This window comes from Cyclopterus lumpus, chromosome 15 (genome assembly GCF_009769545.1).
Source record: "Cyclopterus lumpus isolate fCycLum1 chromosome 15, fCycLum1.pri, whole genome shotgun sequence".
In the NCBI taxonomy this organism is placed as follows: domain Eukaryota; kingdom Metazoa; phylum Chordata; class Actinopteri; order Perciformes; family Cyclopteridae; genus Cyclopterus; species Cyclopterus lumpus.
Window position 1 is genome coordinate 8,369,591 of NC_046980.1, and position 21,078 is coordinate 8,390,668.

At 41.7% G+C, this 21,078-nt stretch overlaps 2 protein-coding genes across 2 annotated transcripts in view; both read left to right on the forward strand.

Moving 5' to 3' along the window:
- Positions 1 to 12,516: 12,516 nt before the first annotated feature.
- Positions 12,517 to 14,475, forward strand: chrm3a (cholinergic receptor, muscarinic 3a). Its single transcript, XM_034552292.1, has one exon. It carries the CDS (start codon positions 12,517 to 12,519, stop codon positions 14,473 to 14,475), a length of 1,959 nt encoding a protein of 652 aa, XP_034408183.1.
- A 3,931-nt stretch (positions 14,476 to 18,406) lies between these two features.
- Positions 18,407 to 21,078, forward strand: part of LOC117744170 (formin-2) — a 34,789-nt gene continuing 32,117 nt past the window's right edge. The window contains exon 1 of the mRNA XM_034552317.1: positions 18,407 to 20,591. Within this exon, the coding sequence (XP_034408208.1) occupies positions 18,407 to 20,591 (2,185 nt within the window). The remainder of the gene's footprint in view (positions 20,592 to 21,078) is intronic.

Sequence of the window (21,078 nt, forward strand, 5' to 3'; positions counted from 1 at the left end):
CCGTATCTCTGCCTCCAGCTTTCAAAGACCCCTCTCCTCCCGCTGAAGCATGTTTACATAGAAGTGAGTGTGTGTTTTTTCTCCCTCTCAGTCTCGTTCGAGTGCCTGTTCAATAGACAGATGGTTGCACTTCCTTTTAAGGATTGATCGCAATAGCCTATCACTTACATGTGTATAGCATCTGTGTGGGGTTGCATTGAAGCGCAGGGGCATGAAGAGGGAGGCGAAAGGTCAGGGCCTGGAATTAGCCCCACACAAAACAACATTGTTTCTCAAAGCGTGGTATTTCATAGTTTGGGTTGTGGGAATTGTTAGGAGCGAGGTGTCACTGTGGCGAATGTAATGCACAAGCATCTTTTCCCTCTTACACATCCTCCACAGCCTCATTTAAATAACTTGTTTTAAAACTCACACAAGGTATGCATTGGATTTATTGTGAGAACGACAGAAAGGTGAACTTTCAACGCTCTCCGTGCAGTCCCTCTCAAGTGGCGGCAGCCTATTGGTTTGACATATTCCTGAGCCATTCTTCCACCGACTCTATTTTGCCGCTTTATTTTTCTTCTTGTCTCGTTCACATACACACACACACTACACAGGTAAAAAACATTCCTGCAGCTCATTACTGAGGCTGTCAAAAAGCAAGGAGACCCACCACAGAGGTGAGGATGTGTGTGAAATCCCATGAGCCTCTAGCACTGGTCAGGAGGATAACAACATCTTACTTCTCTTTCCACGTGGAGATATTCTCATCACACCACTATAATACCACAGCTGAAGCCTAAAACAAGAGGATTTACGTTTTTCTTTTAACTGTCTAGCATTATATTGTTTCATTTTGGTGGACATGTATTGTTAAAAAGATTAATTGCAACAAGTCCTGCAATTATAAGTTGTACTGTTTGTAATTGCCCTCAAGATCCACACATACAAGCATTTTTTAACGTACATCAGCATCTTCTAAGACTGCTTCAAATGACTGTTGGACAATCTTCTGACGCAGCTAAGATCAAGCTTTGGTTATAGGCACCGACATGACTAGCTTAGGTTATAAGCACCAACATGACTTGGTTAGGTTATAGGCACCAACATGACTAGCTTAGGTTATAAGCACCAACATGACTTGGTTAGGTTATAGGCACCAACATGACTAGCTTAGGTTATAAGCACCAACATGACTTGGTTAGGTTATAGGCACCAAGATGACTTGGTTAGGTTATAGGCACCAACATGACTAGCTTAGGTTATAAGCACCAACATGACTTGGTTAGGTTATAAGCACCAACATGACTAGCTTAGGTTATAAGCACCAACATGACTTGGTTAGGTTATAAGCACCAACATGACTTGGTTAGGTTATAGGCACCAACATGACTTGGTTAGGTTATAGGCACCAACATGACTTGGTTAGGTTATAAGCACCAACATCACAATCTTAGGTTATAGGCACCAACATGACTTGGTTAGGTTATAGGCACCAACATGACTTGGTTAGGTTATACGCACCAACATGACTTGGTTAGGTTATAGGCACCAACATGACTTGGTTAGGTTATAAGCACCAACATGACTTGGTTAGGTTATAAGCACCAAGATGACTTGGTTAGGTTATAGGCACCAACATGACTAGCTTAGGTTATAAGTACCAACATGACTAGCTTAAGTTATAAGTACCAACATGACTAGCTTAGGTTATAAGCACCAACATGACTTGGTTAGGTTATAGGCACCAATATGACTTGGTTAGGTTATAAGCACCAACATCACAATCTTAGGTTATAGGCACCAACATGACTTGGTTAGGTTATAGGCACCAACATGACTTTGTTAGGTTATAGGCACCAACATCACAATCTTAGGTTATAGGCACCAACATGACTAGCTTAGGTTATAGGCACCAACATGACTTGGTTAGGTTATAGGCACCAACATGACTAGCTTAGGTTATAAGTACCAACATGACTAGCTTAGGTTATAAGCACCAACATCACAATCTTAGGTTATAGGCACCAACATGACTTGGTTAGGTTATAAGCACCAAGATGACTTGGTTAGGTTATAGGCACCAACATGACTAGCTTAGGTTATAAGTACCAACATGACTTGGTTAGGTTATAGGCACCAATATGACTTGGTTAGGTTATAAGCACCAACATCACAATCTTAGGTTATAGGCACCAACATGACTTGGTTAGGTTATAGGCACCAACATGACTTTGTTAGGTTATAAGCACCAACATGACTTTGTTAGGTTATAGGCACCAACATCACAATCTTAGGTTATAGGCACCAACATGACTTGGTTAGGTTATAAGCACCAAGATGACTTGGTTAGGTTATAGGCACCAACATGACTAGCTTAGGTTATAAGTACCAACATGACTAGCTTAGGTTATAAGCACCAACATGACTTTGTTAGGTTATAGGCACCAACATGACTAGCTTAGGTTATAAGCACCAACATCACAATCTTAGGTTATAGGCACCAACATGACTTGGTTAGGTTATAAGCACCAAGATGACTTGGTTAGGTTATAAGCACCAAGATGACTTTGTTAGGTTATAGGCACCAACATGACTAGCTTAGGTTATAAGTACCAACATGACTAGGTTAGGTTATAAGCACCAACATGACTAGCTTAGGTTATAAGTACCAACATGACTAGGTTAGGTTATAAGCACCAACATGACTTTGTTAGGTTATAGGCAATGACTTCGTAAGGTGAGGGGACAACTGGATCGTGGTTAAATAAACACAATGTTGACATATGGGGAAACAACGAGAAACAAACTCTAAATTCTTTTATCAAAGATTTATGTTTATGTCCTTTTTGGGCATTTTCTGAAACAATTGATACCGTAATTTTGTTGTGTGGACTGTCTGTTTTACAGATATTTCTTTGTCAAACACATTGGAAAAATGTTCATGGTCAGTGTTTGTAATATGTTTTTCTAACGAACTTGGTAGCCCATCTTGCCAGTGTCAGGTATTCAGGCATTTTGATCATCATAATTAGTTAAATATTGAAAACCCCAAAACAAATATGAATCATAACACAGGACTTAAAATGGTCTGGTGCTGGTTAAACAGTTTGTACAACCAATCCATTTACTTCAACTTCCTCTCTCAGCTTCGTTCTGCAAGAACAATTCTTTTGTTGGAGTTAAATGTCCCAGTAAATTTAATTCAGAATTGCAAATTAGTTGTATATGAAGATAGGGTTGCAACATATACTAGCACATGTTCAGATTTAAAAGGAACAACAAAAAAGAGAGGTATCCTACATAGCTGACATTTTCCATCATAGTGAGGTCTCTACCTGCTCTTGGTCCAACACACGTCTTTCCAAGTATTGTGTTTTGGCCGGATCCCATGCACAGCCATCCTTGGCACCCTGCATAACCTCTCGCACTGATTATTATTTCACTTCCCCGCATTGTTATTTTATCAGACTAAGCTCCCGTCAAACTGCCGTCTGTTTATGGCCGCTGGTGCCAGTGTAAGCAGGACTCAGACACTTGGCTGTAGTAATCTGGATTGCAGCAAAAAAAAGACACCTCAATAAAAGCAGATCTCCTGGCTACCCATGGTCATAAAGGAGAATAAACAAGGTTAGGGCAGAATAATTATGGAGAGCTGCTTCCTGGTATTACGGGACTGACGGGACTTCTTCCATTGTACATACACAAGTCCTGTCTTTCTGTCCCTGCAGGCAGAATAGTTTACAATGGCCATGTTTACTTTTTAAACTTGAACATTCACACTTAATCAAGTATTGATATTTCTGTGTTTGACTGAATGGCTTTCTCCTTCTCTTCTTTCCAGTCGATTAAGTATCACTTTGGTCCAGAATTTCTAGAGAAAAACTACGTCATTCGTTACTGAGTGCTGAGGAAGAAGAAGTGAGAAACCAGGCTGGTGACTGGTGCAAAGTTACGCTCTGATAGGAAGAACTTGTCTTCAGTGTTATGCAAAGGAGGAGCAACATAATGTAACAAATGTCAAGTGAGGGATAGATATGTTCACCTTTTGTTTCTTGGCTACACAATGTGTCACTCTCAGCTTCCAACAGTTGTTTTCAGTGTAATCCAGAGCAATTAGATTATTATATGTCAAACAAATGCTGTTTTATTTAAATTATTACCAAATGATGATCGAATCATTATGATTATAGAAACATTTATGAACAATTAAAAATTCAATACAAAATCTCAACACTATGCAAAAACACTCATGTGACCAGGCACACTGGCCAGAAGAGACTTTCTTTTCCCACCGTGGAGAAGGTTTTGTCATCCTGTGCAATCATCTCATCACTTCAGCAAATCCTGGTTGGCTGCTTTTCAGAGGCACATTTCTTGTCTGAAACACAATGTCAAAGATGGGCCTGTCAGGTTTCTCTCATAAATTACAGAGACATATATGAAGTTGAACATGTCCAAGCGGTTCTTATTCCCAACTCGTCAAATACAACGCTTGGCCAGTGGCCCTCAGTGTCTTATGAGACACAACAGTCTTTGAACTACTGTAATCATCATTAGACTGTCACTACTGTGTAAGAGCGAGAAGGTTTGCTTAGTCAAGTGGCCTAAACCTATGTTCGAAGTTGATTTTGAAAAGCCTATAATGAGATGACACACCAAAACTGATGCTTGAGGGTTATGTGACGTCCCTGTCTAATCAGTATGTATGCTTGTGTCCCTAGAGAGCAGATTACCCGATGCAGAGCACCTGGTCCGAGAACAGGGAGGGCATAAAAGCCTTGCGCTCTCGCGTTGCGCGGTCAGGTTTTCTCTCCGTCATAGGTGGAGTGGAACATAACGCTGCTGCCGGTTACTTTGGTTTTGGTTTCCTTTGGTTTAGCTGACAACACCTACACTCCATTACACATACATTCACGTGGACACTACTGATGTCACTGACTGCCACACTCCATAACGTTAACTATTTCTTTATTAAGTTTAAATAAACACTTTACGTTCCAACCTACTATTGTGTCTTTGCCGTATTTGTCATAGCCTAGGAGCCAGGTTGTGACTGTTACCTACCTAGATTGTCATAGTTTGAAATATAGGGTCTGCAATTGATGAGCTGGTATTGAGAATGTTTTGCAATCAAACAAATCTGACTCTTGTGCTTCTGGGGAAAAACACACAGTAATTGCAAATACTTATTTGGTATTAATACCACATGGACTGTATTTACACCAAAACCCACATTTGAAAGGGTATGCTTTAGAGACAGCTGCAAGGATGAACTGTCTGAGATACAAGCACGATGTTAGCAGATGGAGTTGTTCTCCAGTCTAAATTCCATGTTAGTTCTGAGAATAAATGAAATGTGTCAAGACAAACATTTGACTTCCTAATATTTCCAGTATTATTGGACATATGACGCCTGCGATCAAGGAGACGATCAAGGTGATGCTTCAAAGGATTTTGTTATTTAAGTCAGAAGAAGTTGGGTATTAGTTTTCTTTAACCCTCGCCAGCTTTGGTGGCAAGGGTGATTAAGAATTAAGTTGAAATGCAGTTCCTCAAACGACAATGTAAATTCCTTAAATTCCCAACTTTACAGCAGAAATAAACAGCCTAGTTTACGGCCTAATCCAAAAAACGGATTTGGGCTCCATAGTTTATATCTTAGTTATCGGACCAACCCACCTCTTTACTATGGAGATAACGGCCATATTATGTACGGTCTACCTGTAACCTAGTCCATTCTCAATATTATCTCACCTTTTAATGATTATAATTTATAAAATAAAAGCTGCTCTGTTTCAACTGAAGTGAAAAGGAATCTATAGATATATTACATTTTTGGGTGAACTTAAAGTGTAAAGTTATTTGAAACCCTTTGTTAGTATCAACAGAAATATACATTTCTCAAATAAAAATAAACAAGATTGGAAAAGGTCATTAATCTTGTAGGCTGATCCTTAAAGCCTACGAACACCCACACAGGTGTTTTCAGTTAATCTGCCTGATTAGACCTCTGATCAGGGGGCGTGTCTGTGGGCGTGTATCGACTAATTGAGTGACATCTTTCTCAGTTCGTATCATGCTTATTGGTAGATGATTTGAGACCTAAAACATTCTCATCAAAGCTCTGGACACGTCAACCTGATCAGAGGTCCAATCAACCAGATTAACTAAAAACACCTGTGTGAATGTTCAGAGGCATTACGATTTCAGTCTTTGTTCATTTGGAAAAACCCATAGTAATGGTTTTTAATACTTCAGTTCCCAGAATTCTGGGAGCAGCAAACAGTCAAATAAACTTGCATTGTTTTAGTAAATAAGTCAATAAATAATTAGCCTTTTTCCATTATGCAGTGTGCCTGCAACTCTCATTCTGACTGTGGCTGCTCCTGCACTCGGTTATTCCCTCGAATATTTCAAACTGATCCTCTGGCATAACATGGCGAAAATAATCTTTTTTTCACATTTAAAAGCTGTCAGTGCTAATCCCACTGACGAGTATATTGCGTTTCATTTGACTGCTTGACAACAAAAGCCGCCACGTATTTTGCCAATGTTAGGTTTGAGTTAGCGATAACTTAATAGAGCTTTGATACAGCTATCTGAGAGAGAAAAGTAAACCGTGAGATGATAACTCTGCATTACATGCATTCATCGTTTCCTGTGAACCCCTTCAGTTTATGGATCGTGGTTTCCATACGCCTTTAGACACCTCACTCACTTTAATCCCACAATTCTTGATACTCTCCATCTTTTGCTTTGTCATGTTTCTCACTGAAACAGATCATGATGGTGCACATCCTATTATGAGCTGTCCTTATCGGCAGCTTTCGCAAAACCTTTGTTTGGAGGGGGTGTGGTAAATGCTTCACACTCAGTTGAGAAATGCCTGACTGAAATTCTTTGAACTTTAAGAGTGGACTTAAAGCGCCGCTCACGGACTCCAGCCGGTCCACCTCCTGCCGAGTAGGCACTGAATGCTTGTTCTTGTCAGCTGAGCACCTGACAGATGGCCTTGTGCTGTTTCACAACCCTTGCCATCTTCTGGCAGCAGCGCCATCATCACCAGCTTGTGATAGATTTAGCTCATCCTGTGCATTCCCTTTTTCTTTTATGAAGAACGTGATTATAACCTCTTTGCACCCTCGCTCTGATTTAAATTGTTTGAAAAACAAGAAGATGAATATAGCAGCAAACAACTATTTGCTTTGTAAAGATATTGTGGAAAAACAGCGTCCTGGGAAGTCCCTCTCTCTCTCTCTCTGTGTGTGTGTAGCTTCTCTGTGCTTTATTTACGTCTCTAAAGACATCTATTGTTTCTTTATAATGAGGCACAATTAAACAAAACCAGACAAAAATATAATTGATTCCTTATTTCTAAAAATCATTGTACTGTGGGGTATTCATAGTTTTACTGATATTCTACTTCAGACAGATTAGGCTAAATTTGAATATGTTTGTATTCCCAATATCTGATCAGTTTATCCAAATGTTTGAAAATTCACAGAGATCGTATTTGCATATTTAAGTGAACACACAATGTGAACAGTCTGCTGGTAAAATCCTACTTAATATTTCAAACGCAGCCGAGAAACTCTTGTAGTGTGTTTTTTTTCTGGCGGAAACATTAGTGTTATAAGTTTGATTGTAACGTTAACCCTCGTTAATGTACCGATAGCAGGCATGGCTGTGAAAAAGTGACCCATTAAATCCATGGGGCAGACCATAGAGTGTTTATATTGTTAAATAAATGACCGTACCTTCCTTTTAGTCTGTTTTCAGCAAATGCTTCTGCAATTGTAGCTTATGTCATCTGGTAGTGTAGTATTTGTACATTGTAAGATTAAACTTCTGGGTCAGACGTTTCACCAGCAAGGCTGCGTCGCTCAACACACAGAAATCGGTAACTCCACAGAGTGTGTGGTGGTACCAGATCACTTTTCACCTTGAAACAAGCCCCATTACCACCTTCTATCACTCAGAATGACCTGGCGTAGCCTCTATCGTGCGACACATTCAGTTTTGAGGGATAGCAGAGGCTTGACTGAGATGGTCTCGTGGATTTATTTTTTATGAGTCCGAAGGCATTGTTGCTTTTAATACAAAGTCAGTGACCACTGTTTGAAATCCTGAGTCTCTCCTAAACTTGCTCTCCGTCCTCTTGCGGAAAGGCAAAAATCTCCATGCGAAATAACTATGCGGCCGTGCATCTGCTGGGTCGACTAAATACGTATGCATTCAGTCTGTAGTCTGCCAAAGGCCAGAACCCTAGTTGTCAGTCCACTGTGGCTTTCCAATTGTTGATTAGTTTTTCTCAGCCTGAATAGTAACCTTTCATTTCATGGTTGGAACCAGTTCTGCCTTGTCTGGCAGCAGCTTTTTCTGTGTTCAAGCTGTTGACGCCAGAGTTGTTTTTGCAATAATGCCTCACTGCAGTAAAGTGCTAAAAAAACAAACTGCCTGAATCCAGATGTATCCGTGCACTTGTCTCAAGTTACATAAGGTGCTACATGAGCCACTTGTAAAGTTTGAGAGACACCAGCATTAAAAAAGCAAAGCCAATATTGTTTATTTTCTTTTTAAATGCAGAAAATGTCGATTAAACCTCCCCAAGCTGTATACCTATATAAAGAATGGCACTAGGAGAAATGCAACTAGTAGAAACGCATTGCTTTACCTAAAGGCACTTAAGGGGTTGCATCAAATTATAGCAGCTTTAACCTTCAGAAAAAAAAGCACTTGTCAACGACACATCATTGTTGGACACTGTCTGTGTGTATTGCTGCTAGTCATTACTGAAAATAGAAACCTGAAATGGCCTTGTATTAGCCACCCAATCATTTAGATGGATCCTTGGACCCAACTTAGATTGCGCTGTCCAACCCCGCTAGGATAACATGTCAAGGAACACAGTAAACGAATATCGATCTCTCTGTGCACCTGAAACCATCACACCTCTACTACGCGCCTTAGAGTCAAACATAGGATAATGAGCTTAGCGTGGATTTGGAGAGAGATAGAAACTATAACAGCTTCACTGTCCTAGCAGCTGGTTTTCAAAGTCTTGCTACCCCACCCATGTTTTCATCTGCTGCATATAGTTTTCATCTTGAAAGGCCTGATCAGTTTATTTATGTCACGACCCGACTCAAAGGCAGCAACAAACAGGGAGACAAACGAGCGGCCTGCTAACAAAAAAAAGTAATTTATTTTTAACAACACGAATCAAACTAACGAAAGTGGACGCATCAGTTATCAGTAGTGCAGTGCATGTATGGGTGTGTGGCAGTGCACCGAGATACAAAGCAAAAGATAAGGCAGCAATGGTGTCAATATCAGCGACACACCGGATGTCCTCCCCCAGCAGGAGCGAGCCAAATGCAGAGGGCCTTTTTATGGCCAGGCCACTCCGGCTCAGGTGTGGCTCATCCCGGCTGACAACACGCCAATCAGCACCTGTAACAGAACTGAAGCAGTGACACCTAGGGCATGGCAGGTGGGGACACATAGGGGAGAACAAACAAAACCACTCGTCCTCTGTTGTTCAGCCAGTTTCTGCTCTCGTGTGACTACAGATGTAAATCTATGGTAGTTAATCATTGTAATTTTAGGTAACAGCCAGGCTTGATGGTCCCATGTCAATATGTTTGCTGTGGTATAAGTCAATGTTGGGCACAGAAATGAATATACAGCATGCATGTAGACACATACATTGTATATATTGTATATTTGACAGCATACAAAAGAAGCATAATGTTATCCAATCAGCATAACAAAATAAAATGTTGTGCTGTATGCCTAAATCCTCCACATGTGCCAACACTGAACTATCATGTGACTCTTTAGGATGCAAAGGCAGGTATGGGGGGGGGGGTCTGATATTTGGCCTTTACCCATAGGATTCACTCTTTTCTCCCCTGGGCTCCAAGGGCTCCAAGCCTCCTTCGCTTCTCTCAGACATGAGACTGTTGATTGTCTGATTTTCCTTCTTTTATTCCATTATTTGTTTTTCAAATTTTGATCGTCCTATTTTTAAGCCAAGTCAAGGTAGCAGATTAAAGACTGATTTCTCTCCTGTTAAGCCGGACGCATTTTGCCCTTGTAAGCCCATTAAAAGATGATTAACACTCCATCGCAACACATGGCTGTCTTGCATGCTCAGTAGAATTTGCTTAGCGAAGAGTTAAAAGTAAACTTTGTTTTCTTTAGAGGCTTTTACGTTTGCTGTTTATCAATTAATGTTGCAGTTCTTTACATTTGTTCTTGCATGCAGGCATAGTTGTTTGATTTGTCTTCATCTACAACTGGTTTAGTTCTTTTACAACAATACAATTGTAGGTTGAATACTTTCCATCTATATGTGCACACATGCATGCACTGCATTTGCCTATGCGCACAATTTATTTAATTCATGTATGTGCATGTTAATGTAACATAAACAGTATTTGTGTGAAATGTGAGCGTGTACTCTGTGTGTGTATGTTAATGGTTGCAGTGGTATATGTCCACAGAGGGAATAGCGGGGAGCCGACTGATAATAGTAGTAGCAACGTGCGCTCAATGTCACAAATGGCTGTCAGTCGCTGTCGGCTACTGAGGTTCTTTAACAGCTCTGTGGGAGGTCTGAGATTCTGTCAAGGCACAGGTGCAGCACTCGGCTTCAATATATATCTTTGCCTGTGGTTTGAAATAGTGTGTGTGGTTTTATGTGTTTTACGCGTGTTATCTGCACATGTATTTGTCAGTGTATCTGTGTAAATGGATGACGGTGGTGGTGGTGCTTGGGCGCGGGGGGAGGAGATGTTCCTACTTGTCCCCCGGGATAACAGGTTGGTGTTTGTTCCCTTTACACAGGCCATGCTCAGGGTAGTGTCAGGTTTCACATAAACCATTGTCAGCTGAAGAACACCAAGTTTGTGACTTTCACATTAAAAAGAAAGCTCAGAGTAGTGAGCTACAGTTATCAAATCACACAAAATAACTTTTGCCCCATTTGTTACTAGTTACTAGATATTCTTCCTAAACAGATAGAAATATGTGCACGTTTTTTTTTGTGGTATGAAAATGTTATTAACTACCACAAATAAATACCCATGTCCATATGATTTAGATTAAATTCTCAAAATTCAAAAGAAAATTCTGAATGAGATTTTTCAGTTTTACGTTCTACATGATATGTGATGTAACTGATACATTTGACAAAGTATTCACTTTTAGCACACATTTCTTTTTCGACCGAAAACATTCTACCTTCCTCACTTTTGTTATCAAGCATCTTTTACACATACAAAAACATAAACACGCAGACATCTGAATGCAAAACACATCGGATAAGTATAACTGATTCACAGGAACACTTGAAATGGACAGGACATGCTGCTTTACACAATGAGAGTTCCTCATGCTATTATCTAATTATCAATAACTGTTTTGACAAAAAACACAGGATCTTGCGTTTATTGTTTCGATTGTGAAGTGATCCCCAATCAAACAACAAACAACACTATGTTCTCTCTGTTTCTCTATTTTGTCTCTATGAAGCTTTCTTAGAAGGCTCCTGGAACACAAGATCAAGTCTTGTGTCAAACTAACCACCGCAGAATTTGCATTATCAAACTGACACCAAAAACATTTATATTCAGGCAGGAAGACATGTCAGGATACCTCCCAAGGTCTGCATTCTCCGTACTATCTGCAAGCCCCTACTCACGATGATGCCTCCATAATGTTATAGCCTAGCTGTCGCAAGCAACGTCGTCTGTAGCTTCTCTCTGACTTTGACTTGGGGTATAAAGAGACACTAGTCATGCTCATATTTTAGAAAAATCAATTGACAGAGTTTGAGCAATATGACCACAAAACACATCACTAGCAAACTGTCTCACTCTGGTGTGTTTGAGTGACAGACTGACATCAGAAACCACATTTTGTATAACGATCGGCAGCGTGCAACTGCCACACCTGATCGCACAGAAGAAAGCCACCCCCATTAAAGCCCTCATGTCACGCAAGGTAAAATCCCAACGCAGCCATTTTGACAGACTAGGCAACCGTGTGGGAAAATGAATTACCTATGTCTAAGTGAAATGTCTTTGCAATTTGCTTGGAGTCATAAGTGACAGGTGTTAGATGCAGTTAAACTCTCTCCCTGGAAGGGTTGCCTGTCCAGCCTTGTTGATTTAGATGCCAAGTTGTAATTTAAAATATGGCTTGCGATGCATTCACAGTGTGCATACGGATCGTCTACAAATGAAATTATGAGTGATTGTTTACTGGGGTGGACAAATCAGACCCAAGCATCTTTGACGTTTCAGACATCCGGCTTGGTAGAGTAGGTTTCTAGCCTCACCTACTGGAAATTAATAGAAATGGCGACTGCTCATGTATACTTTCTCCATTTTGTTCTCTGTCACTCAATCTCCTTCCCTCTTTTCTCCTTTTGTGCCAGGTCCCTCTCCCCCCCTCTCTCTGCACCTCCCTTCTTCTATTTCCGATCTTTCTGTCTCTGTCTTTAGAATATGCCAGGACATAACAATGAGCTCCAACAGCACGGACCCTGGTCTCTTCCTGACTGCAAACACCTCACTAACAGCAGCCGGAGCCTACCCACAATCCAATGCTCTCCACCAAGGAGAAAGTGGAGGAGCCCCCTGGTTGGTTTTTCATCTGAATACCCTGGATGATAATTCCTCTTCCACCAACAAACTCTTAAACCTCACCTCAGAATCCCAAAATGGGAATGGAACTCTGGCCCTTGATCCCTTGGGTGACCATGCAATGTGGCAGGTTGTCCTTATTGTTTTGCTGACAGGCATGTTGTCACTGGTTACCATCATCGGCAACATCTTAGTGGTGGTGTCCTTCAAGGTTAATCGCCAGCTAAAGACGGTCAATAACTACTTCTTGCTGAGCTTGGCTGTCGCTGACCTCATCATAGGGGTCATCTCCATGAACCTATACACAGCTTATCTTGTGATGGGCTACTGGGCCATGGGTAACTGGGCCTGCGACATGTGGCTAACTATAGACTATGTGGCCAGCAATGCATCAGTTATGAACCTACTGGTCATCAGCTTTGACCGCTACTTTTCAATCACCAGGCCTTTGACCTACCGTGCCAAACGGACCACTAAGCGAGCTGGGATCATGATCGGCCTCGCCTGGTTTGTTTCTCTCGTCCTGTGGGCCCCAGCCATCCTATTATGGCAATATTTTGAGGGTAAAAGGACAGTGCCCTCGAATCACTGCTACATTCAGTTCCTCACAGAGCCCACTATAACCTTCTGCACAGCCGTGGCGGCTTTCTACCTGCCTGTGACGATAATGAGTGTTCTCTACTGGCGCATTTACAAGGAGACCCAGAATCGTTCAAAGGAGTTAGCTGGGTTGCAGGGTTCGGGGAGTCGTGGTGGAATAGGAGGAAGAGGTGGTAATGGTAGAGGCGAGAAATCACGTTTTGTCCATCAGACAGGAAGTTCTAGAAGTTGCAGCAGCTATGAACTGACCAGGTTGTCCCGGAGAAGAAGCACATGTCGGGAACTGGTTGGCAGATTCCACTGCTGGCCTGGGGTTCGTTCTTGGAGACCCGGTAGTACCCGACAGCCGGAGGGGGATCCAGACCAGAGTAGCAGCGACAGCTGGAACAACAATGATATTGCCGCCTCGTTAGACCACTCCGGGTCTTCTGAGGATGAGGACTGTGGGGGCAAAGAGATGATTTCCCAGAGTCATGCTATTTTCTCTATTGTTCTCAGCCTACCTGGCATAAAGGCTGCTGTCAACTCCCAACTCACCTCATGTGAGGATCTGGATGCAGCCTCAGAGGTGGACCCCCTCAGGGGAGAGGAGTATAACCGAGACAGCCTCTCAACAGTTACCGCCAACACCACTGCCGATGCTACTCCCGATGAGGCAAACAGTTCAGAAAATAGCTACCACCAACGCTTCTGCTCACGAAAGATGCAGTCAATGCCTACCATCCAGGCTACGTCCAACCAAGGCTCAGATGGTGCCCCAACAATTCCTACCACAGCCGGCGATATTACCATCACGAGCACCACCACCACTAAATCCCCCTCTGTCCCAATGTCCTTCAAAGATGCAGCTCTTGCAAAGCGTTTTGCATCCCGAGCCCGGACTCAGATCACTAAGAGGAAGCGAATGTCCTTAGTGAAGGAGAAGAAGGCCGCTCAAACTCTCAGTGCAATCCTCTTTGCGTTCATCATCACATGGACACCGTACAACATCATGGTGCTGATCAATACCTTCTGTAAAGTTTGCATCCCGGAGACCCTGTGGGCGGTAGGGTACTGGCTGTGCTACGTCAACAGCACGGTCAACCCCATGTGTTACGCCCTGTGCAACAAAACCTTCCGTACAACCTTTAAGATGATTCTGATGTGCCGCTGGGATCAGAAAAAAAGACGGAAGCAGCAGTTCCAGCAGAGGCAGTCTGTTGTATTTCACAGGAGGATTCCCAGGGAGTCCACGTAAAGGGCAGGCAGTTTAGATGGTTAATAACAGGGATTCAAACGGTTTAACATAGGACAAGGAAAAGGAAGAAGCAGACACCTAGATGTTTCTGTGCAGTGTTTTTGCTTGGAGATCCATAATGTGTTTCTCTGCTGGTATGTCAAGCACAGCAACCTTATGTGGTTTATTGTGGTATGTGTATGTGTCAGTGCATCCATTGAGCAAAGCTGTTTGTATGAATAATTGGTTGTGTAGGTACAGAGATGACAACTTTCCTACTGTCCTTGAAGAACACTTTACCATTTCAGTGTGGGAAACAATAGAAAAGGGCTTTAAAATGCATTGCAGGAGAATATTTGAAGTGCAATTGACACAAGGGAAAAGGATGTCCTTGTCACAGTGTTGGGGATTTATTATCATGTCTCTCTGTGGATAGCTAGATACAGAGTTGTTTTGCATTTAAAACAAAACTATGTTTCAGTAATACGTCACTGAAAGCCAAGACAAACTCTATTTTCTGTCACAGGCCTCCACATTGTACTGATTTGACCTGTCGCCCTCTTGACATGTGTTTTTATCAGAACTTCTGTACATTGCCTTTCTACATGGATATAGTGTTCCTGTGTCTGATGGAATATAACAAAGTTCTTGAATTGTGTCTTTACTTTCAGTCAACAGAGATCTTGTTATTTTTGTGATATTCATGTTTGGTTTTCTAGATATTCCTGAGATTTTGAGCCAGTCTGAAAATGATTCTTCTGACAAACTGAGTTGTGAATATTTTGTGTGGCACTACAGTCAGTGAACCGCTGTTGTGTTCAATGTGATTGTTGTGGTTAATATGGTGGAGACAATGAGTACATTGGTTGTGTTTTATGTACTTGCAGTTCTCTGTCATGAGTAATGATTATACATTGATGATATTCTGTTTGTGTACATTTGGATATTTCTGACTTAATACACAATGATTGATTGCACACAAAGAAGTTCATTTAGAAAGATGTGTGTTTTGATTTTACACTATCTTTCAGATTTCTACAAAATTATACATCAAAAAAACACTTTGCAATTTCCCACCCATCGTTGATATAGTAGAGCAATGGTGGCCTCTAGTGGCTTGAGAAAGACAAGTGCAGTATCAAATTCCCATTCTGCAAATGTGAAGACAAAAATGCCATTTCTTTCCATCATAATTGTGGAACAATTATTCATACTGTAAGCCTGTTTTGTTTTATGAATTGGCTTATTGTTTCATAAATTGCATTTTATTTTTAAATCCCAAATGAAAATCTATCTGGAATGGCCACCATCATTGAAGTTACAATACTTTTCTGTCATAACCTGATTATTCTTTATTTGTTTGACTTCATATTATTTATTTTTTCGATACAGTAAAGGGCCCAATAACACACACCAACAAAAATCAGCATAAAGATGCCAATAATTTATCCCAATTTGTTTGTATTGCACATTTTGTTATTCTTATTTTAAGCAGTTTTTTTATATATATATTTTTGCCACACCTAAATATTGAATCATGTGTCAAATATATTGAAGGCAGAGGGTAAACTCTATGCCAACTGGCATATTGAAGAATGGGTCAACTATATTGATGTCAATGATATGACTTATTTGTTGAATGCAAAAGAGATGTTAAAAAAATATCCCATGCTTGTCATCAGTGATTATTTTGTTTGCTTTCAACACAATGTGCTCCAGTGTCATGATACGTTCATCAAAATATGAGATTTTTGTACTTAAATATTGGGAAAGTAAACTACCAAAATGGTGAACACAAACATTTTGTTACATTTCAAGTATGCCAATCATACTCATATTTTAAGTCAATAAACAAACAAAAAGATTTTGACAGAAATTATCAGTTTCTATCAGCAAGTCCTAATTGTGTTATTTTCATTTGTGTTTTGATATTTTTGACCTTTATTTACCCAGGTAGGTTGATAAGTGTGACCTTATTGTCTTAGCAGGTGGCTGGGTCATTATAAAGCTGTATCATTTATTCCCTGCCTCTAAAACATTGGAAAATATTGCATCATATAATAAATAATACATCTTTCTATATATATATATATATATATATATAATTAGGTCTAAAACATTTTCCCACTATCTTCCTGCTCATACATATATTTATTTATTGTTTTAGCTATCATTTTTCAGTTTGTGGAATTATCCCTCCCCCTCTGACTTTAATGGTGTTTTTGTAATTTAAATATCTTATATCCATTCTATTCAGAAACCTGTGGATGTTGAAATCACTAATTAGGCTCAGTGGCATGTGTGGTAACACCTTATATCAGCAGGACACAGCTGAAACTAATGTCTTGATTGGAGGGGCGGACTTAAAGGTGTTACCAGGGTGCACCGAGGAAGACAACGCCAGCTTCATATCATGTATTAAGGTGGTTTAGCCTTTCTCTTTTGTCAAATATGATTCCTGTATCACTGTGAGTCTACCACAACATTAACAAAGAGGGTCTAGTTTGAACCAAAATCTGAATAAACACACAAGTTATTCTTTGACGGTTGCACAGTTCTGTGTATGTTCACATGATGAGTCCTGATGAAGCTAGTGAGCGGAGTCTCACACAGTGCTAATGGATGATGGCCAAACAGACCAGACATGTGATGAGGAAAATACCAACTTCATGTGACCCATGGCTGAGGAGCGGCTCATAGACGAGGACAAACGCCCAATTGTGTTGTTTTCCTCAGTTGGTGCTGAACCACTGAAGGGAATCCACCAGTCAGGCAAGTACATTAATATTATAATCGTTTTAAATAACTAACTAAGTTTTCTTTTGACCATTTCATACATTGTGATTACCAAAAAGATTTTCTGAAGCGCTTCGGGAAGAAGTAACTTGTATTAGTTATTCAAGTGTTTTGACAAACGCAAACTTTAATCAACGTCGGAGCTGGTCTAGTAAAAAAAGAATTCTTTTAATTGGGAGCCTTTAAGAATGTGTCATTTATTTGTTTATGCATTTGTTTGTGTGTTATTACTTTCACACACTTAATTGGCATTCTTACTTTAAAACACTTGTGACTCTTCAAGTAGGAGACAATCTTCATAATTAGTGTCAAATGGCTCAACTTTGTCTTTGTCTTGTCTCGGCTAGCACTGTCACCTCACAGCAAGAGGGGCCCGTAGGCGTGAATGTGAGCGTGGATGGTTGTCTGTCTCTATATGTGCCCTGTCCAGGGTGAACTCTGCCTTCGTCCCAATGTCAGCTCCAGCGCCCCGCAACCCTAAATAAGAAAAGCGGTTTGAATAATGGAAAGCAAAGGAATACTGTACTGTGTCTTTAACTGTAGATACAAATCACCTGAGAGGAATTAGCTGTTTTTGAAAAGTTTAACTACATTTTCTATTGAAGACTGATTTGTTACAATCTGATTCTAATTAGAAAATGTTTAAATATATTTACCAGACTGTTGTCGTTTTGTCTTTGGCTTCATGACTATTTGTTAGGATGCATATATTATTATATGCTTTTATGTGATGTTGAAATAAAAAAGAAAGGAAAACGTTGTTGAAATGTCCATCACATTTTCCCATACGCCATCAGCTGTCCAACACTCAAAGATATTGAGTATACTAACATAGAATGTGAATTATTGATCTATTTTCTGTAGATCGAATAATTGATTAATCGACTAATCAGCTCCACATTTTGTATATGTGCTTGCTAATAATGTTAATGTAAGGAATTTCAGAATAAAAAACACTTTACTATAAACAAAGTAATATACAAACTGCATGGCAACAAGAGAACAGAGACAGAACACTTATGTTAGCTTGCACCCATCTTCAACCATTGAGAAGCTAAGCTCGAATTTAAAATGAAGAACTGTGATTTTAACTTCTTTTTCCTTTCCTTCAGCCGGCCTCGATCGTCTCCCCTCCAGATGAAGCCACTGCGTCAGCATGCACACTATTAAGACAGTGGAGACCCAGGTGCCCTTTCTGAAAGAGAGTTTCTTCACCAGCACTTTCAAAGGCAGGAGGAAGAGCAGCGTTACCAACCTCCTCTATAAACAACAGCACTCACTGCTCAGTCAACAACACCAGCAACAACCGTGCATTTTAAAGCAGCAGCATCCGAAGCATCATATCTCCCCTTTATTAGAGAATGAACCAGGGCAGCCCACTCCAGAGCATAAGCGACTTGTTCGCTCGACCAGCAGCCCGTTATGCAAGACAGCCGAGCGTGCACGAGCAGATGGGGATAGAAAGGAGGGGCAAAAAGAGAGGAAGGATCAGAGAGTGAGAGAGGCTGCGCAGGGTAGGGGGGAAGAGAGAGGAGTGAGGGGTAGCGAGCCCGCGGCAGTCAGTGCCAGTCCCCTCCTCCTCCTCTCATCATCAGCAAGGCTGGGAGAGGCAGCGTCATTCTCACAGCTGCCTTTAACTGTAGTGGGCAGACAACAGGGATTAGGAAGCTCTGATAGGGCTCTGACCAACAGAGGGCCAGCATCAGTAGCAGCCCAGGAGGAAGAACAGCATGCCCAGCATCGACCCCAGCAGCATGGCCTGTTAGCGAAGGGTGTCCGCCTGCTCAAGAACATGGGCAACCAGGAGGCAAAGCAGAAGAAAGGAGGAAGTGGTGGAGCCGCAGGAGATGTCTCCTGTGAATGCGATGCTGATGAGAGGGAAGCGGACAAAAAATCGAAAAAGTCCCACAGTAAGATAAGTAAAGGAGGAGGAGGAGAACAGAGTGGTAGGAAGAAATCAAAGTCGGAGTCAAAGGGTTCTGTGTTTTCCGGCATGAAGATCAGGAAGAGTTTATCAAAGGCGAAAGGGTTGTCTAAGGATGACATGTTGGTAGATGGGAGGTCGTTGCACTCGGGCAAAGCAGGGCCGAAGCCCGCTGCAGAGGCGAGCCTGTCAGCTGACGAGATGGGCATGCGATCAGATGTCGAGGGCGATCTATGCTGCTTGACTGCAGACAGTCAACAGTCTATGGTGGATGAAATTGTCCGAAAGACAAGCTCTGGGTCAGATGCTGACCTTTACAGTTTTCACTCAGCAACAGCTGAAAATGAAGACCTGCTCGCTGACATCCAGCAGACCATAAGAAACCAATGTGTGGCCAGTGACGGACTGGAAATGGTGACTGGCTTCTTATCCGAAGGGTCAACATCTGAGGGGAACAAAGCCTCTGAGAAGGTATGGTCTCACCAGCTATTTAATCTGGATCAGGAGGTGTTCTCATCCCCTGTTGGTGCTGCATGTGTACCTCAAGAAGCAAGTGAAGGGTGTACCAATTTAGAGAACGAAAGCTGTTCTTCTGGTCCAGGGTCCCAGAGTGAAAGTGGTCCAACATCTTCAGCCCCGGACAGCAGTGGCAGCCTTCTCCCAAAGACTAACAGCTCGTACAGCTTTCCTGACACTACACCCACCAGCACCTCGTACGAGAGTGCTGAGGAAGACCAGGATGGCCTTGAGAGTCCCATTCTGCACACACAGCACCCTCAAGGTAATCAGGCACCACAGACCAGAAACACATGTGTGCCAACTGTCTGCTTGGACCCCGTAGTGGTCGAGGCGGGGCCGATGGGGTGTCGCAAGAGTGCGAGCAGCATGGACCTGTCTCTGGAGAGGGAAGAGGAAACTGGGAGACGGGACTTCCTGTCCCTAAATAGGAGGAAGAGTAGTTTGTCTATTAGTCAGCTAACAGACAACCCCCCCGTTTCTCAGCCAAGACGGACGTCCTCCACCACCTCACCCTCAACTGTCAAACTCTACCCTCCAGTCCACCCCTCCTATGTTAAGACAACCACCAGGCAGCTCACTTCTCCCATTAGCTCCCCCATTACCAGCCCCAACGTGCCCAGAAAAACAAATGTCGTTGCTTCAATCGAATCCAGCAAGGGGTTTAGGAGGCACAAGCAGCGGTCTTGCTCCATTGCTGGACCCCTCGGTGAGTCTGCAGACTGGCTCACAGAGCTGGATAAGCTAAGAGGGAGGCAGGGGGGCAGGGCCAAATTTCCAGAGCAGGAGACTCAAGAGAAGAGTCCCACAGGTGGGACGTACTGGACACTGGGCTCGAGGAGAGCGTACTATGGACGGCAGACGTCCACCACCACAGCACCCTACCTGGATGTCTTTTCTGGTGAGTCACATATGATAACACAGGTAACTGAACTGCTGCCACACCTGAAGCTTTATCAGACAGATATGAAGTGCTGAAAATAACCACATGATGAATTAGCAACACATCTTGACCATTACACTGATTCTGGATGGCATTGTGATGCCAGTAGTAGTGGTTAGATGTTGCCATCGAATTGATGACCTACAGATGGCTAATTTTGTTTTTTAAAGACCACAGTGATTAATTGTAGCTTTTAGTGAAGGTAGAATAGAGAAGGAGATGACTTTTTGGAGGTTTCTTGATCTGATGGTGTAAACCAGGAGGGAGTCAGACAATAGGAATGGATAGAACAAAGAGGTCTGTGTCAGAAGAAGTGATAAATGAAGAGGCAGTGATGTGAACTATTTCATTAATACTCTATTAGCTCAGGTTCATATGATACAACAAATTTTGTATGGATTTAGATGGCGATAATATAATATTTTCAAATAAAAAGACCAAAACC

Bases quoted from the DNA above. Each gene is read 5' to 3' on its own strand.
- chrm3a (XM_034552292.1), top strand. From the start codon at position 12,517: ATGAGCTCCAACAGCACGGACCCTGGTCTCTTCCTGACTGCAAACACC.